Source organism: Phyllosticta capitalensis (genome assembly GCF_038381095.1).
Source record: "Phyllosticta capitalensis strain CBS 128856 chromosome Unknown BKA78scaffold_2, whole genome shotgun sequence".
Lineage (NCBI taxonomy): Eukaryota > Fungi > Ascomycota > Dothideomycetes > Botryosphaeriales > Phyllostictaceae > Phyllosticta > Phyllosticta capitalensis.
The window spans coordinates 3,551,991-3,567,733 of record NW_027117440.1 but is presented as its reverse complement, the minus strand read 5'-3'; the positions used below and the strand labels follow the sequence as shown (position 1 = coordinate 3,567,733).

The 15,743-nt window shown below is 53.0% G+C and overlaps 4 protein-coding genes across 4 annotated transcripts; 1 reads left to right on the top strand and 3 right to left on the bottom strand.

Moving 5' to 3' along the window:
* On the bottom strand, positions 1-9,493 carry BKA78DRAFT_247113 (uncharacterized protein; the record flags this gene model as incomplete). The annotated part of the gene is made up of 5 exons (XM_066884277.1): positions 1-1,346; positions 1,401-5,916; positions 5,965-6,039; positions 6,086-9,144; positions 9,208-9,493. 5 exons carry the CDS (start codon positions 9,491-9,493, stop codon positions 1-3), a joined length of 9,282 nt encoding a protein of 3,093 aa, XP_066748549.1.
* A 640-nt stretch (positions 9,494-10,133) lies between these two features.
* Positions 10,134-11,620, bottom strand: BKA78DRAFT_90272 (short chain alcohol dehydrogenase). Its single transcript, XM_066893938.1, has 5 exons — positions 11,424-11,620; positions 11,132-11,365; positions 10,886-11,073; positions 10,490-10,790; positions 10,134-10,443 (listed from the first exon to the last, which is right to left on the bottom strand). The coding sequence occupies exons 1-5, from the start codon at positions 11,521-11,523 to the stop codon at positions 10,436-10,438; spliced, it is 831 nt and encodes a 276-aa protein (XP_066748548.1). The 5' UTR covers positions 11,524-11,620; the 3' UTR covers positions 10,134-10,435.
* Positions 11,621-11,983: 363 nt separating this feature from the next.
* On the top strand, positions 11,984-12,909 carry BKA78DRAFT_246488 (tagatose 1,6-diphosphate aldolase; the record flags this gene model as incomplete). Its single annotated transcript, XM_066884220.1, has 2 exons — positions 11,984-12,582; positions 12,639-12,909. The coding sequence occupies 2 exons, from the start codon at positions 11,984-11,986 to the stop codon at positions 12,907-12,909; spliced, it is 870 nt and encodes a 289-aa protein (XP_066748547.1).
* Positions 12,910-13,144: 235 nt separating this feature from the next.
* On the bottom strand, positions 13,145-14,438 carry BKA78DRAFT_246796 (uncharacterized protein; the record flags this gene model as incomplete). Its single annotated transcript, XM_066884247.1, has 4 exons — positions 13,145-13,275; positions 13,326-13,514; positions 13,568-14,228; positions 14,289-14,438. Coding segments are annotated over 4 exons (1,131 nt in total), but the record flags the coding sequence as incomplete, so codon positions are not given.
* Between the last annotated feature and the right edge of the window lie 1,305 nt (positions 14,439-15,743).

Genomic DNA, 15,743 nt, shown 5'->3' with positions numbered 1-15,743 from the left:
TCAAACCGCCTGCAAGCTTTCCTCCGTCAACACGCGTCCGTTCGTGACATTGCCCAGGTGCGTTTGCGAGTAGGCTTGGCCCTTGCGACGGATGCCCATGAGCGCGCGGAGGAAGGGGAGCGGGCTGGACTTGAAAGGCGAAGCAACGGGCCAGGACATGGCGGCCCTGGAAGCTGGATCGGCGAAGCCGTCGCTGGTGATGCGCACACCCTGGCTGCGGCCGTTGCCGTCGGTGCGGTCCTTGCGCGCCACGAGACCCAGGAAGTCGCAGACCCAGAGGTAGGAAGCGTAATCCTTCAAGAAGAGACAACTGGCGAAAACGTCGAGCTGGGCAATTGAAAGCGAAAGCGGAGTCGGCAGCGAAGGCTTGTCTAGAGGCGTGCTTGAATCGATGTCCGTAACGGTGTAGAACATCAGGTCGCTGAAAGACTGCATCTGCTTGGATGTCATTGGCGAGTACATGTGCAGGCGGACAGTTTGGGAGGTGCGGAATTCTGGGAGCAGCGCGTTGGCTTCGTATGGGCTGATGATGACAAGGTCATTTGAGAATTTGCTCGAAACGATGAACTTGGCTGGTCTGATGAACTGGTCTTGGTCAGGCACTTTGCCCTGCTTGACTGTTCTCATGAAATCAAGCGTTACAAAAACACTGATGCAGGAATGGTCAACAGCGCCTAGAATTTCGTGCGCAGTCGTCTTGACAAGGCCTGTAAGTGCTGAGCTGAAAGCCGCGCTGCTGTGACTCATTCGAATTCCTGTCTTGACAAATTCGACGACCTCCTTGTGGAGCGTGTGAGGGAGAGCCTCGGCGTAGGGCGCTTTCTGAATCTCGCGCTCCTGCTCAACTTCATGCGAGATCTCGCGCTCTTGTTCCTCTTGCAGCACGTGGTCCTGGCTTCTTCCATAGTTGGAGGACTTCCATTGCGCAATGAGGGGACGGGCGACCGGGTCGTTTTCGGCCGTTTTGTCCATCAGACAGGGCCGTATGGTGTTGTTCCGGGCATCTGCGCCGTACATCTCCACAAGCGTCCGGGCCTCAGGCTCCAGGATCTCTTTGTTGAAAGAAGAAATGGCTTCTTCGGTGAGCGGAACTTCGATATTGTCGCCGAAAAGCTTTGAGCACACTCTCGTTCTGTGGCGGTACTCCAGGCCCTGGACGAGATACAGGCCCTTCATTTTGTCTATGCTGTTGCAGGTCTGAACAAAAGCCCATTGCAAAACGTCGGCTGAGTCGAGCCTGGATGCATCAATCTTTCCAGAAAGAGCGAGAATTGCCTGATGCACTTCTGGTGGAGCGAAATAGACAATGGACTGGTTGCAGCCCAGCTTCCTTAATCTCATGCAGCCTATTTGTCATTCGTCAGTATGTTTCCTTTTCAAAAATAATGTGGCACTCATACCTTGCACCAGCCTGTCCTTCGTAAGACTTGGACCCAAAGTCACAGCGGCCCGGGCGTCTAAAGGCAAGTCCAAATCAACTCCTCTGGTATGGACTTCGTCAAGATACACAACGCAATGGTCGAGCTTTCTTTTGAACGGCGACGCGGACAAAAATTCGACGTGAGAGTCCCGATCCAAGACCATGACCTCATCAGCCTCATTGAAGAACACTGCTGCCTCATATTCAGGCGAAAGTTCCAGCCATTTGCGCGCGACTTCTTCATTCCCGGCTTCCAGAACCTGAGCGCCGACGTCGATTAGAATTTGCACCTTCTGTTGCTGTGTCGCGACCATGCGCAAAAGTCCATCCAAATCCAACCGCCGACCTTCAGAATTTTTGGCTTCGGCGTACATGCGATTTCCCTGTTTGAGAAGAAGATTTTGGACCATTGCACTTGTATGTCGGAGCTGGGGCAGGTCATGTTGTTTGATGGAAGTTGGCAGCAAGGACTTGTTGTCGTTTGTGCCACTGAAGCCCGTCGTGATCATCTTTTTGTTGGTCGAAGGCAAATCCCAGGCCGACAAGGACAACTTGGTTGGAAATTCCTTTCCCTCGCGAGGAAACACGACGCGGGCCATGAAGAAATCAGCGGCCCCTTTTGAGTACCGCAGAGCTGGAAAGACCTTTGAGGCCCACAAGTCTTGGTCGTCCAGATTGACTCCATCGAGGCTACGCAATTCTAAGGGAAGGGAGTCCGTTGCCCATCGCACGTACTCGCTAGATGGGTCAGTTTCGGAGAATAGAATCTCGAAACAGTGTCTGAGCTGATCATGCGTGAGGCCACCAAAGTAGTAGCTCAGGCAGGTCAATGTGATGGCGACGTCTGGGTGACCATACTCAGCCCTGGCAGATGGCGTTCCCTTTGCTCTATAAGGAACAGCCATCAGGCATCGATCCAGTGCCAGGCCGTAATTCACAAGCCAGAGCTTGTTTTGCAAGGTGAATTCGAGGATCTTGTAGGCAAAGAGACCGCGTAACAGGTGCAGCTTGAGCCACATTGGCGTTCCCTCGAAAGCTTCTTCGACAATTTTGAACTGCAAGGTCGAGAGGTCACGTTGCTGAATGAATTTTTGCGCTGTTCTACGCACAATCGTAGAGCAGTGCTCGAAGGAGACACCTGCCAGATGGCCCTCGCAAATACCCTCGACGAGCAAGTCGAGCAGGATAGGGCAGGCTTGAGGATCCAGAAAAGTGAGGAATGGGAACGACCGCCCACGGTAGTCAACCTCGAGCGATGATAATTGATCGGCCTCTCGCTTGACTGCGTCCACCAGAAGTGATAGGACCGCCATCACCAGTAGCCATCTGTCAGGCTGACCATCCATGTGTTGCTGATTGCCCATAGAGTAGACGAGCTGGAATCTTGAATCCAGCAGGTCATCGCTTTCATCGAGGACATCGCGGCAATGCTCTTGAAGCCAGAGATCGGTGGAAATAATGGACTTCGCAAGTCCTTGGCGTATCGGGAGTTGTTCCCTCCCCATCAAGCGAAATGAATGAATGTGCTCAGGCAACGATAAGATCGCACCTTGCTGCTCCATGCATTCCTTGTAAATCAGCCGCAGACTCGAAACTTGCGCCTCATTGAGTCTGGTGTCCCGGGAGAAGGGGATGTGGTAAACTGGGCGGCCAACCAATCCGCCGAGTCGCATGCTGAGCAACGAGTTGGTTTGCTTGAGTAATGGCTTCGGGCAAATGAGGCGAGCAAGCTGGCTCCTGTCTGCAAGAGCGGCTAGGGTCATGGGAATTATTACCGACGACTTTCCTTCTCCCATGTTCAATTGAAGCGTCGAGTTTTCATTTCCATCCGGAGCGATCATCTGTTTGGCAACAATGGCCTGTATGTGCCTGATCTGGATATTTCCCTCGATCTCGATGAGCAGCCATTCTGGATGTTCCGTGGATGTCCAGCCTTGGCGACCAGCGTCTTCGGCCTCTTTGTAAAAGCTCAGGACATTGTTCTTTAGCTTGAAGTTCACCAGGCGCTCAGATCTTTGAAACAGTGCGACCGCTTCTCCCAGAATAGTCAAGGCTTTTGTCCAATCTTCCGAAAGGCCGTCGATGCTTTTGGTGGAGAGATTGGCCAGAAGAGCAGACGTTGTTGTGCGTGGCCATAGACCAGCCATTGCAGCAACCTCTGCACAGGCACTGGATGGACGGAGCACGTTCCTGAAAGTGTCAAAACATTGGCGGAGGAAATCCAGCGACTGTGCCCTGTGCTGCAAAAGTGTTTCAAGACTCTCCAGGATCTCCTTGGGTAACTCCATGGTAGTAAAGTCCTCCAAGGCCTTCAAGCTCGAAATTTGATCATTCAAGTAAGCAACACGGGTCTGATTGCCACCGGACTGTAAAGTCTCAAGTATTTGGCGAAGCTCACTATAGTCTGATGAGATTTCCATGTGACTTGTGCTGCGGACCGCGATTAATGTTGGAGGGGCTTCTCCAAGCATCGGCGGGGCCCTTTCTCCCAACAGACTAACGAGTGACGAGTAGATTTGTTGAGAGTTGTTGGAGGAGGCTGCTGTGGTATGAAGCGGGAGCTCTCGAGGTTTGGATGGCGAGAACGGCGTGGAGATGTGCACATCTTTCAAGACCTCTTCAACCCTGTCGATGTGAATGGAGAACAAACGATTTTTGTTCCATTCGGTAAACAACAGCTGGAGGGCTCGAGCAGCCGTAGCAAAGTCCAACAATGGTATCTGAGATTGGGGAGGAAGCGTCGGTGCGTTGCAAGGCCATTGTGACGTGACATGCCGTACAGCAATCGCGGTTTGCTGTACTTTCTGTTGTGAATACATTTTGAAGCGTTCCTCGCGATCCTCCTCGTCTTCATCTCTCATCTCTTCAAAGCCTCTGAAGAAGTTGCTGATCTTGGCCTCAATTGTGGAGGAGACTGGGGTTTTGCCCGACCGCAAAGTGTAGGAAGAGTGGTCAGGCATGATGCCTCTGAAACGCCCAGAAAATGCAATTCCAAGGAGAGTCCTCAGATACGGTTCAACACCGCTATCGAGAAACGTCATGGTGGCGAAAAGGAACATGAGCTTATAACGATCCCTGTCTTCGTCGTAGTCGTGGCAGAGATCGTAAAGAAGCCCCCAGTACCGGGCGACGGGGAAATTTAGAATGTTCGTAAGGGTAGCCTCCATTTCCTGTTCGAAATCTTTGCGGTATCCCCCGACTTCGCTCCAAGATTGAACTCTTGCCGAGAGGTTCTCAATCACGTCAATTTGAGATGGCCCTTCACGAATCATAGAGGCAATGTTGTGGACACGGAGAGACCGCGCACTTCCCATGCCTCTGTCCCTCGCAGCATAAGGCTGATCCTTATCAGTTGCCGCTTGCTTCAGAAATGGGATTCGAACACTGGCGTTCCGCAAAGAAGCTCTCTTCAACAAGATCCAGTTTCCTCGAATGTCGCTGGGCAAGTCCTCGATCACGTCGTTGCCAGTCGAGGGCATCGCGAACTTGAACCGGGAGTTATGGGAGTAAATGTCGAAAGCGAGCGTGAAGAATGCTTCGTCTTGTGCCAATTGACCTAGGCTTGGATGCCAAGACACCGTTTGCATCTTCTGTAGATGCTTGGGGTAGAACTGGCGCATGGGAGTCAACTCTGAAATCTTCCTCAAGAGCAAAATGGCTTCTTTGCTAAGGGGAAACGAAGTTTTCAGCCGTTGGTCGGACAGAGTTAACAGTGCTTCTGAGGTCCCAGTCTGTTGGGTGAGGGGGTCTGGTAAGACAAAGGTAGTCGTGGCGTGGAGATAAGCCTTGAAAAGGATTTCAGTGATGTCCGAAGCGCCTTGAAGTGTGCCGAGGACGGTGTTCTGGTAGTACTGAACAAAACGAACTTTTTCGGCGTGTCCCGTCTCGATGCCTACTCTTCTATGTCCGTCGATGCTGCTGATGGATACGGATCCAAGAGGTATCATGACGCTTCTCTGGTCGATAGAGGCATGAGAGCCGGTGCTTCTCAGGACAAGCTTGTTCTGAAGGCCATACAGACACTTCACATCTTGCTCCTCGGCCACTGTCGAAGAAAGCTGTTGAGATTCCAAGATACCGTCTTTGTTGATGAAAAACTTGACACCAAATCTTGGAAGCTCGACTTCAATCCTCCCTTCTTCGGATCGAGGAGCGGTGACGACCAGGTGAGCAGCGCGCTCTATCACCGAGAAGATTTCACAGACAGCTTTGCCCAATGGACTTCGACTGTCGATGAGCTTGTCTCTTCCAACTTGCATTGACGACATCGCATCTGGGTCGAAGGCCATTTCCATGGTCTTCAGAGACCTTGCCCACGGATTCTTGACAGGTCTGAATTCGATTTTCCGATTTTCGATGTCCATCCAATGGACGAAGTCGTGCTGGAACCGGTGGGGAATGTCGCCTTGAAAGACTTCATGCGGTATAACACGGAGGGTTTGCATATCAGTGACGGCCTTTATCAGCAACTCGCCGCCGTTCAAGCCTACGTGAACCTAGGGACTTGTTAGCTTAAGCAATCTACCATGGAAACCGGTGGCTACCTCATGTCCTTCAATCAAATCAAGAGATCGGTACTGCATCTGGGGCAGACTCGAGGCCGCTACGTTTAATATGCGCTGTTGCAGGTTAGTGAAATTCCACAAAGGTTGAGAAAAAGCTTACCGAGCCGAAGACTCTCCTGTAGAGAGGCTTTTCGGTGAATTGTGCAGGCAAACGACCCAGAGGCTGGCCATCAACCAGCAACTCGCCGTTAAGGAGATTGAGATGCAGCTTTTGTCTGCGTCCTCCTGAAATCTCAGAAGTCTCATTTGCCACCCAAGAGCTCCCAGGGCCGACTGGAAATGTCCATTTTCCAGCAAATTCGGTCATGTTACAGATGATGCCGAGCGCTTGGTTGACACCCGCATCGCTTTCAGATAGAATTTTTCGGAGAAGTTGCAACAGCTTTTGGGAAAGCTTGTGGCTTATAAGTAAGTTGTGCTGGACCTCCCTTGGGAGATCCTCCTTCCTGATCGGGCGATTGTTGAAGACGTGTATGGATGCCTCAATCAGGTCAGAGACATCCTGCAGAGTTTTCAATATCTTTGGGGTATTCTCCGGGTCGGTGTCAAATGTCAGGTGGCATGCCAAAGCAGACCGGAGGATGGCGACCCTGAGATTTTGAGCCGAGCTTTCAGTAGAACACAAAGGCAGCTGCGAAGTAATTTGACGACACCAGGAGAGAGCAACCTCTCGAACCCTTCTGATCAGCTTCTGCGCCCGGTCCAGGATGGCAGGCGTCGTTGAGAGAGACAGAATCCGAAGCCCCAAGACTATCAAGGTCGACAGCCGGTGCTGCTCTTTCCAATTCGCCTGGACTGCCTCGATATGATTGCACAAGAGGTTGAGAAGCTGGCCGCAGAATTCATCATCTTCAAACACTTGGTGGGCGACCCTTAGGACCTGTCCGTTGCCGTTGCTCGACCCTGACTGGAGTGTAGCCTGACGAATCAGGATATGCACTTCCTCAGCCCCAAGTGCAAGATCTTGGCTTCCGAGCTCTCGGAGGACGTTGAGAAGCTGGATGCGTTCACCAGCACGTAGACTTGCAAAGGCCAGAAACTCATGGTGGTTGATTCCAGGTGCACAGTCCCCTTGGCGTGCGATAGCCTCGTTGGGGGCCAGTCTGCAGTTCACGAAATCTTGGAGTCGAGAATCTGCGTAAGCTCCCGGCGGCAATAGCGAGACGCAGGAAGCATGGAAGCTCGGTTCGTCGCGCTGGTCGGTGACCCAAGTGAGGGATGAACCATCCATGAGCCGATATTGAAGGGCATTTTTGAGCAAAACACTGTCAAGTGCAACCGGAAACTTCGACTCTCTGTAGTGGGACACGAGAAATGATTTGGCCATTGAGCCAAGAGTTATTCTTTGCCCCTTGGATGAAGCTTTGTGGGATAGGTTCTCGTAACGGAAAAGCGTCGCCTGTACAGATGATCCTTGGACTGGTTCGCCACGACCCAAGTCCTGAATAATGGACCATACTGTGTCGCGCCAGGACGCAAAGCCGCTGGGACAGTCAAGCTCAAAAACCGCCACCTTTAGCTGAACGAGGTCATCCGGGAGAGCCCACTCATCCACCATGATTGACATCGAGCTCGCTTCTTCTTCGAGGGTGCACTTTTGGCAATTTTGACGGGCTCGCCATCCCCATCTCCTGTGTGTGTGTTCGAGCTGCTTGGCTGAGTGCTGGAGGTCCTCAAACTTCTTCGATTGCCTTGTCCACTCTTGGGTCTTCTTGTCTCTTCTTGCTTGCGATTCACGGTCAATCTCGGCTCTGAGTGCCTGGTGTTTTGGCGATCGATCATAGAAGCGCACGGCAAAACTGTCGTTGCCATTGCTCGGGTCTTGCAGAATGCGAGGAAAGTCTCGACGAGCCTCCCGATATCTTTTCTCAAGGTGCTCCTCAATTCGGAGCAAGATCTCCATGTGGTCGAACTGGGGGAGGAGTAGAGGCTCGAGGAGCCTCAGCGGGATCTCGGGACGATAGTCTTTCATAATTGAGTAAGACTCCACGCACATGATGTCGATCACTCTCCAGACCTCTACGACAACCAGGAGCATGACCGACGTAGTTCGGGCATTGCCATCGTAAAGAGGGCGAGCGAGCTCTTGGTACCTGGACCTTGTGCTTGAAAGTAATCTGCAGTCTTCCTCGCAACTGACTCGTCTCTGTTTCCATGAGTCCAAGTTCTCAAAAATCCAAGCTTCAAATTGCTCCAGGACAATTATGCGGTCTTCTAAATCCAGGAATTCATCCAGACATGGCAGTCCGTTGTCGTAGAATTTCAACAAAACCGGATTCTTAGGCTGGAACTCTGATCGCTGAAGCTGGCAACAGGCTTTTTTTACTGCTTCGACCAAGTATGGTCGACTGTTTGACAGACGGAGACTTTTGTCATCGTCGGTCGCGATGCTTGGGAGCTTTCCGATGAAGCGGTTCTCATTCTGCTGGATCTGCTGCCACAAATCGTCGAGAGAGCCTCGTGAATCGGCTACAGCGCTTTTCACGGCCGCGATGACGAAGTCGAAACCATTTTCACTGAGCTTCGCCAACTTTCGAGCCGCCTTGATGTTGATGACCGCCTTCAGGTCGGTGGTCGTCCGGTCTTTGACGGCATCGCTGATCTCGGCGATCAGGAAGGCGATAAAATTCTTGTAGTGAGTCTTGGCGGATGTCTTGTGCAAGTTGTATTCCAACACGAGACTTATGGAGACGCGGATGACAAGCCAGAGAGGCGACCTTCTCCATGGGAGTGCGCTGTCGTCCCAATTGACCTCGTCTCTAACAAGCTTCTGGACTCTTGGACCGTCTACATGATCACCGCCTAGAGCAGTGATCATACTCAACAACTGTTCGGAGACCAGACCAGGGTGAGCCGTGTCGCGCTCCTCTACAGGAGCCTCTCCACCCTTCCGACTGGTGGGCATCATCATAGGGACTTGCTCGGCGTGTAGACTTTGGATCCTGGCTGCGAATAGCTTGATGAAATCCGCGTCTTGAAATTTTCCGCGAGGCACCATCACGCTTCTGCCAGGGAACGTCCATAGCATCCTTCCTGGGGTCTGTATGACTTCGCTTGACTGCGCAGACGCTTCGAAAGCGTCCAAGGTGATGCTGTTGCCAAGATTGCGACGAATGAGCAGACCCGCATTTTGGGACTTCAGGTGAAGCATGAGAGATTCTGATGGCTGGTCAGTACACAGAAGGCGCTGGCCTTATTATCAGAGCAAGATGATGCACGTACCAAGTTCTTTCAGATTTGACATCACCTCTACCAAGGGCTCCTGGGATAACGTTGCGCCAGCCAAAGCTTTCTGCCAGTTCTGAAGGGCAGAGATGGCGGACTGCCAGGCTGTTTGAGCTCGAGTGTCACATTGCTGCGAGAAGGATTTCATAGCTTCCAGAACAAAGTTGAGAAGCTCTGCCTCTCCTTTGATTTCTTCATATTTGCCTTCAAAGCGCTGAGGTTGCTTCGGAGGCAGTACCACATGGTTGACAAGAAAGTCGACGGTGGCCTTATCCAAGGCCATCTTGAGATGCTCTGGGAGCCGAAGCAACCCAGAGCTAGCGTGTGGCGAAGGTATCGGGAGTCTGGTGCGAGCTTCTAGCAGATTCAAATCGCTTGGTGAAGTAGGAAGCTGTTCCGAAGATGTTGCTCTGCGGATGCGGCCAGAGGCGTGCTGCTGCGGAGACTCTGGCGTTGAGGATGCCGCAGGTGAGAATGCTCCACGCAAAGCGATTCAAAAATGCGATTCCGACAACACCGGCGTTGGGTTATCGCCTTGAGCTGCAACACTCTGATGATGGTGATCTGGGGAAAACGCGTGCCGCGCTGGTTGGCGATCGGAAGAGTGCTTGATGGAGGAAGTGTCGAAATAGTAAGTAGTCGGCCGCAATGCAGAGCGCCGTGACAGGTGAGCGGGTGAGAGGGAGAAGGAGGGTAAAGGAAGACGCTGTCGCGAAGGGTTTGGATTGAGGTTGGCAGAAAATCGGTGGAACGCGTGCGTGGCGCGGTAGCTTCGGGGAGGCTGTCTAAGTGGAGAGAGACTGTGAGCAAACACGTCGAGAAACGGTGACGACCTACCAACTCCGCAAAATTCCAGCCCTCGTCTGTTCGCTGTGTCCCGCGAGTTATCTATGCCTTTCTACGGCCAAATTCTTCCAGGTCTCGCACTCTACATCGTTTGCTACTCTCGAATTTTTCTAATAAAGCACAGAATCGAAAACGCCCGCTTCTTCGTCGGCTCTGGAGACCATGTCACCAAAATGCAGAAGAGAAGACTGCCAAAGCTTCAAACAAAGCGAACGGGCAAAGTCCCGACTCGCGCATTCGGATTCAAACTTCGTCGACTATTCCATGAACAGCTACAAGCCTCTTTCCGCCGCTCGATGTCCTTCAACAGACCACAAAGTCAGTTTGCATCGACAATTCCGTCAAGTACTACAAGCCTCTACTCGCCGTTCTACGTCCTTCAGCAAACTGGAGAAGAGTCAGCTTTCATTCATCCAAGAGACGGGACACATACTGCCTATTCCGCCCGTGATTTGCATATCGATGCCCGTGGTGTACGACGCAGCATCGCTGAGAAGATACACGTAGCTGCCTCCCAATTCTTGCACCTCCGCCAGCCTGGGAAAGCCCCGGTAGTACTTCAGCTGTTGCTCCCAGTCTGGCTGCTGGGGCACCCAGTAGGTCATGGCAGTGTTCACGAGGCCCGGCGAAACGCTGTTTACGCGTATCCCGTACTCCGCCCACTCCATGCTGAGCGTTTTCGTCATGTTTCTGACGCCCGCTTTTGATGCTCCGTACGGAGCGCTGGGTACCCTCTTTGAAACAAATCAGCACAAGATTGAAGGGCATTGAGGCCTTGACATTGAGTCTTGCTGAGCCTGCCCGTCGAGGCTCTAATGAAAAGACCTACCTTGTTCGGCCGGTGCGAGGCCATGGAGGCGGTAAAGACGATGCTTCCTTTGATTCTAAGCTTGATGAACGTCCTGGCAGCAACTCTCGCACAAAAAAAGGCCCCGAATAGGTTCACAGAGAAAAGGTTCTCAATCTCCTCCTTGGTAAAGTCAAGAGCTCTCTTGTGGTTAGTACGGCCCGCATTGACTTGAAGTTAAGCTTAGTACCCATAGACTACTCCCGATAGGTATAACATCTCACTTACCGACCATGCCGTGCAAAGCCCCTGCCTCTTCTACGATTTTGTTTATGGCCTGCTCAACGGATTCCTCTTGTGTCACGTCTGCTTGTACGGCCAGCAGTTGGCCAGGAAATCTCTCGGCAACGGCTGCAAAGTCATCTCCTGGTGGCGAAATGTCTATCGAATACACGCGGTGCGCTCCGTTGCTCAAGCAGCATTCTGCTACTCCAAGCCCAATTCCACGGTTGGCGCCGGTAACTGTTTCGCGGGGACCCGTGAGCAGAGGGACTACAGAGTAGATGAAGGGTCATATTACTTGCGATCACTTTCGAAGCAAGCTGGATCTTTGTCTCGATGTGTACAGCAGACGAAGATGCCGCGGCCGCCGGAGCTTGAGCTGGAGTCGAGGAAGACATAATGGACAATTGTTTCAATCAGGAGTCTTTGGACTGCTCAGCAAAGCTCCATGCGAAATGGAAGAGCCCATTCTTCGGTCAACGTATGACGCAGGCTGTGTAAGCTGCATCATCAAGGTTGTGCATGTCTTCGAAAGCGGATGTGTTGGAGGTTGACTCGATTCGAGGGCAACGGCTCGCTCGGCTCGGTAACCACAACACCGTCGACACGGGGCACCTTTCCACCTCCGCGCCGCTGAATCGCATCTGCATGGGCGCTTGGGTGTCCGTCCGTCCCCGCTTTCTCCAGCATTTCAGAGTTCAGGACCAGAACCCCAGAGGCTCTTGCTCGGCAAGTGGCAGCGCGCCGCGTCGCTCCACCATGACGTCCGTTACGGTTTTGCGCAAGCAAGATTGTCAAACTGTGAAATAGTGGACATTCGGACGTCTCCCAATCACCAATTCATCAATTACAATCGCAATGGGTGCCTCGGACTGGAAGCAAAGCAACAAGACGCTGCAAATCCTCAGGGCGGCAGAGGAGGGCAAATATGGCGTCCTCGCCGCCATAGCGTACAACATTGAGCAGATCCTCGGACTGGTGCGCGCCGCGGAAAAGACGCGCTCGCCCCTCATCATCCAATTCTTTCCCTGGGCCATAACCTTCTCCGACGGCCTGCTCGTCCGGACAGCCGCCGACGCCGTCAAGACCGCCACCGTACCCATCTCGATACACCTCGACCATGCGCAAGACGAAAAGCTGATCCGGCTTGCGGCCGACACGCTGCCCTTTGACAGCATAATGGTCGACATGTCGCACTATGAGGAGGCCGAGAACCTCGCCCGCACCACGGAGCTCGTCGAGTACTGCCACGCCAGAAAAATCGCGACGGAAGCGGAGCCGGGGCGTATTGAGGGAGGCGAGGATGGCATCATGGACACAGAGGGCTTGGAGGGAAGCAAGACAACTTCAGAGCAGGCGGAGGCTTTTGTGGGCACCGGTGTCGATATTCTGGCACCTGCCATTGGCAACGTACACGGCGAGTACGGGCCAGGAGGGCCCCAGCTAGACTTCCCAAGGTACGTAATGGCGGAATTTACACCTGCATCAGTCAATGCTGACGAGTGGAATCTAGACTCGGTGACCTGACCAAGACCACGGGAGGCCGCGTGCGGATAGCATTACACGGCACCAACAGCTTTGCTCCCGAGCTGATGAAGCAGTGCATCGCGGCTGGAGTTTCCAAGATCAACGTCAACAAGCTGGTTCTTGATGACTACCTCGATCACTTTGCCGCGAATGCTGGAAAGATTCCTCTGACGACATTGATGGAGCAAGGAGTGGAGCAAGTGATTGGGCTGACAGCGGCGTGGATGGACCACTGCGGTTCGTCCGGCAAGGCATAATGTCCGTAAAAGGAAAAGCCGAAAGAAAAATTCATCAGCTGCATGAGCTCATCTATGTTATCTACTGCGTGAGGTTTTCATCCGTCTTCTCCGTGTCTATATGCTATGACTTCCATCTAGCAGGATCTTCCGAGATCATGACATGAACAACAAGTGTAAGGAATAGGGGTTTCAAGGTCGAAGAGGCGGTGGTGCAATCTCCTCCAGCAAACTTGAAGGCTTTCAGCTCAACGTATCAACATCTACTCCAAAGTTCTTGCAACTCTTCTCCGAGAGGTTTGATCGGCCAACCTGTTCGTTGCCGACAGGCATCGATGAGCTCCAGGATGACCTCTTGCTTTCTCGCATCTTGCGTGCACATGCCAGCTGTGGGTGTGTTAGCTCGTCCAAAAGCGTTCTAGCCAAGGCAGACTCACCTATGAACAAGCATTGCGAGGAGATGAGCGAGGCACCGTCGTCATTCAGGGGCTTCGCGATCCCGGCTATCGTATCGACAGAGGCAGCGACCTCCTTCTGCGTCCTCATGTACCCACCCAAGCCACCCACGGAAGGCCGATTCAAATGAATCAGGATCCGGGCGGCATGGTGAAGTTGGATGGCCACCGCTTCGTGCAGTCAGTACTCCGTATCGAACCTCAATCTTTGTTCCGGATCTTACCGAATGCTGGCGGGTGTATCCAGATTGGCTGAAAAACATCCGAGTCGACGCCATCGTTTACCGGCAAGGGGGCAAACTTGAGCGTCAAAAAGTTCTGCCACTCCTGCAGCAAGGCGAGCAAGCTGTCCGCCTTGGCAGCTCTGTTGGCTATGCTGTTTTGATCCAACTCCACCTCCTCCTTTGAGCAGTAGTTGACCGCCTTGGTGAAGAGGAAGACGGCGCGGCATGCCAGCTCATGCTCGCTCAGATCCTTCAGGGCCTTTGTCGGTCGAAAGATGGTAAATGCTCTCCTCTGCTCCCTAAACGCCGCCCATGCGTCTTGACAGAGCCAGGCCCACCAGATTGCTTGCTTGAGCCCCCCACTCTCGCCATTGATCTCTTGGGAGCGTTGGATCCAGAAGACTCCCTTGAGGTGGCGCTCCCAGTCTTTGCGAGAACCATCGAGCATTTCGTAGGTTGACACTATCAATGCAGTCGACAAGAGCTCAAGGGATGTCTTGTACGAGTCGAACTGCATCGCCTTTTGCACATAGTGCAGAGTCTCATAGTAATACTTGAGGGCTCCGTTCCGATCATGCGTATTGAGAGACACGGCCGGGTTGAGAGAAATGTGACGAGCAGACAATGCCAGAATAGCATTCATGAGTCCCGCATTGTACATCTACAAACGTTAGTTTCACATGCACGTCTTTGTCCCAATACTGAATTGGACAAAACCTACTGCGAGACGAGGCACCAGAACAGAAAAGTGGCTCTCCAAGTCAAATAAGTCCAGCCAGCAAGCCACTCTACGCACAAAGTTTTCAAATGCCAAACACTGGGTCGGCAGCAGTGAGAGCCGCTCTGGGCATTGCCACAGAGCATGCTCATTCACATGGCTACTCTGCACTGGACTGAAGTGAGGAGCGCTGTCCGAGTCCAGGGGGTTTGTGGATCGGAACAGCGCGTCGCCGGCAGCCAGTTGAAAGGCATTTCCAGCGTCGATCTCAAGGCCCAGAGCAGCGTCATCAAGCAACAAGCCGAACCACCGTGCAGTGGCACTGCTGACTCCGGTATAGGAAGAGTCACCGGGACTAGCAGTCGAGTCGTCGCGGGCAGTGGTGGTGACGGGTAACGCGGTTGCCGCCGCGTCTGTTTCGTCATACTGTGCGTGATTTTGGAGAGCAGAGTCAAAGACTTGCTCAGGTGATATTGCCGAATTGAGTTCCAAATTTTCAGCGAGCGAGAAGGTCTGCTCGGAGAAGTCTGGAGGCCTCCGAGGGGATTCAGACTCTTGTTGTACTACCTGGCCTGGTCGTGCTTCATCTCGATTGGCATAGACACACTCGTGGCCGCTCTTGGTACATGCGCCGCAACAGGGAGTGACTTCATCACATTTCAAATGCCTGCGGCGGCAAGTGGTACTACACCAGCGGCAACCATTAGCAGTTGCCGGCACTCTACACGGCTGGCGGAGGCTCACCAACCGGTTCGTGTCCTCAGTCCTCGGCCCCGGGGTTTTCTGACGCGGCGCCGCCTCTCCGCCCGCGTTTCGGTAGCTGTCATCGTAGAACGTCAGGAATGAGGGGGAGATCGAACATGTTTGTGCCTCCCAAGGCTTAGGAGACGGCGGCGAAGCGGGGACGCAACGTACAGGAAGTGGAGAGTCGACGCATCCTACCATGAATTTAGCCGAGTCACTTGACCGGCAACTACATACCCATCTGCTCGGGTTTTACTATCGTGAAGCTGGAACATCACCGTCCATCACCACGTGCCTGTCCAGAGAATTTCTCCTACTTCGTCATGTACGGTCGGCGCACTCGCAGCAAAGCGACAGATCGTCAAACATTCAACTACCGGTCCTGGTCTCGATCTCATAAGGCAGACGTGGCCCTTGATCTGCAAACTCATTGCCGCTCTAAATCCGGTCGACAACTTCGGCTTTCCGTTAAGAGTGCGTCCGATGTCAATGGGTTTCCTGTTTCGTTTTCTGTTTCGTAGTTCCACTCCATTGAAGAGCCCGGATTGAAGGCCGTCTCAGTCAATTTTCGTTTGGATGCCATAATTGAAATGCGCTCCAGTTTCTGCGTCTCTGCCGGCGCCGGTATCAAGGCAATAAAGACGACCATGGAGAGACCCTTTTGCTGGACTCTGCCAACAGGGGACCCATGCGCCTACAGCAATCCAGGGCCCA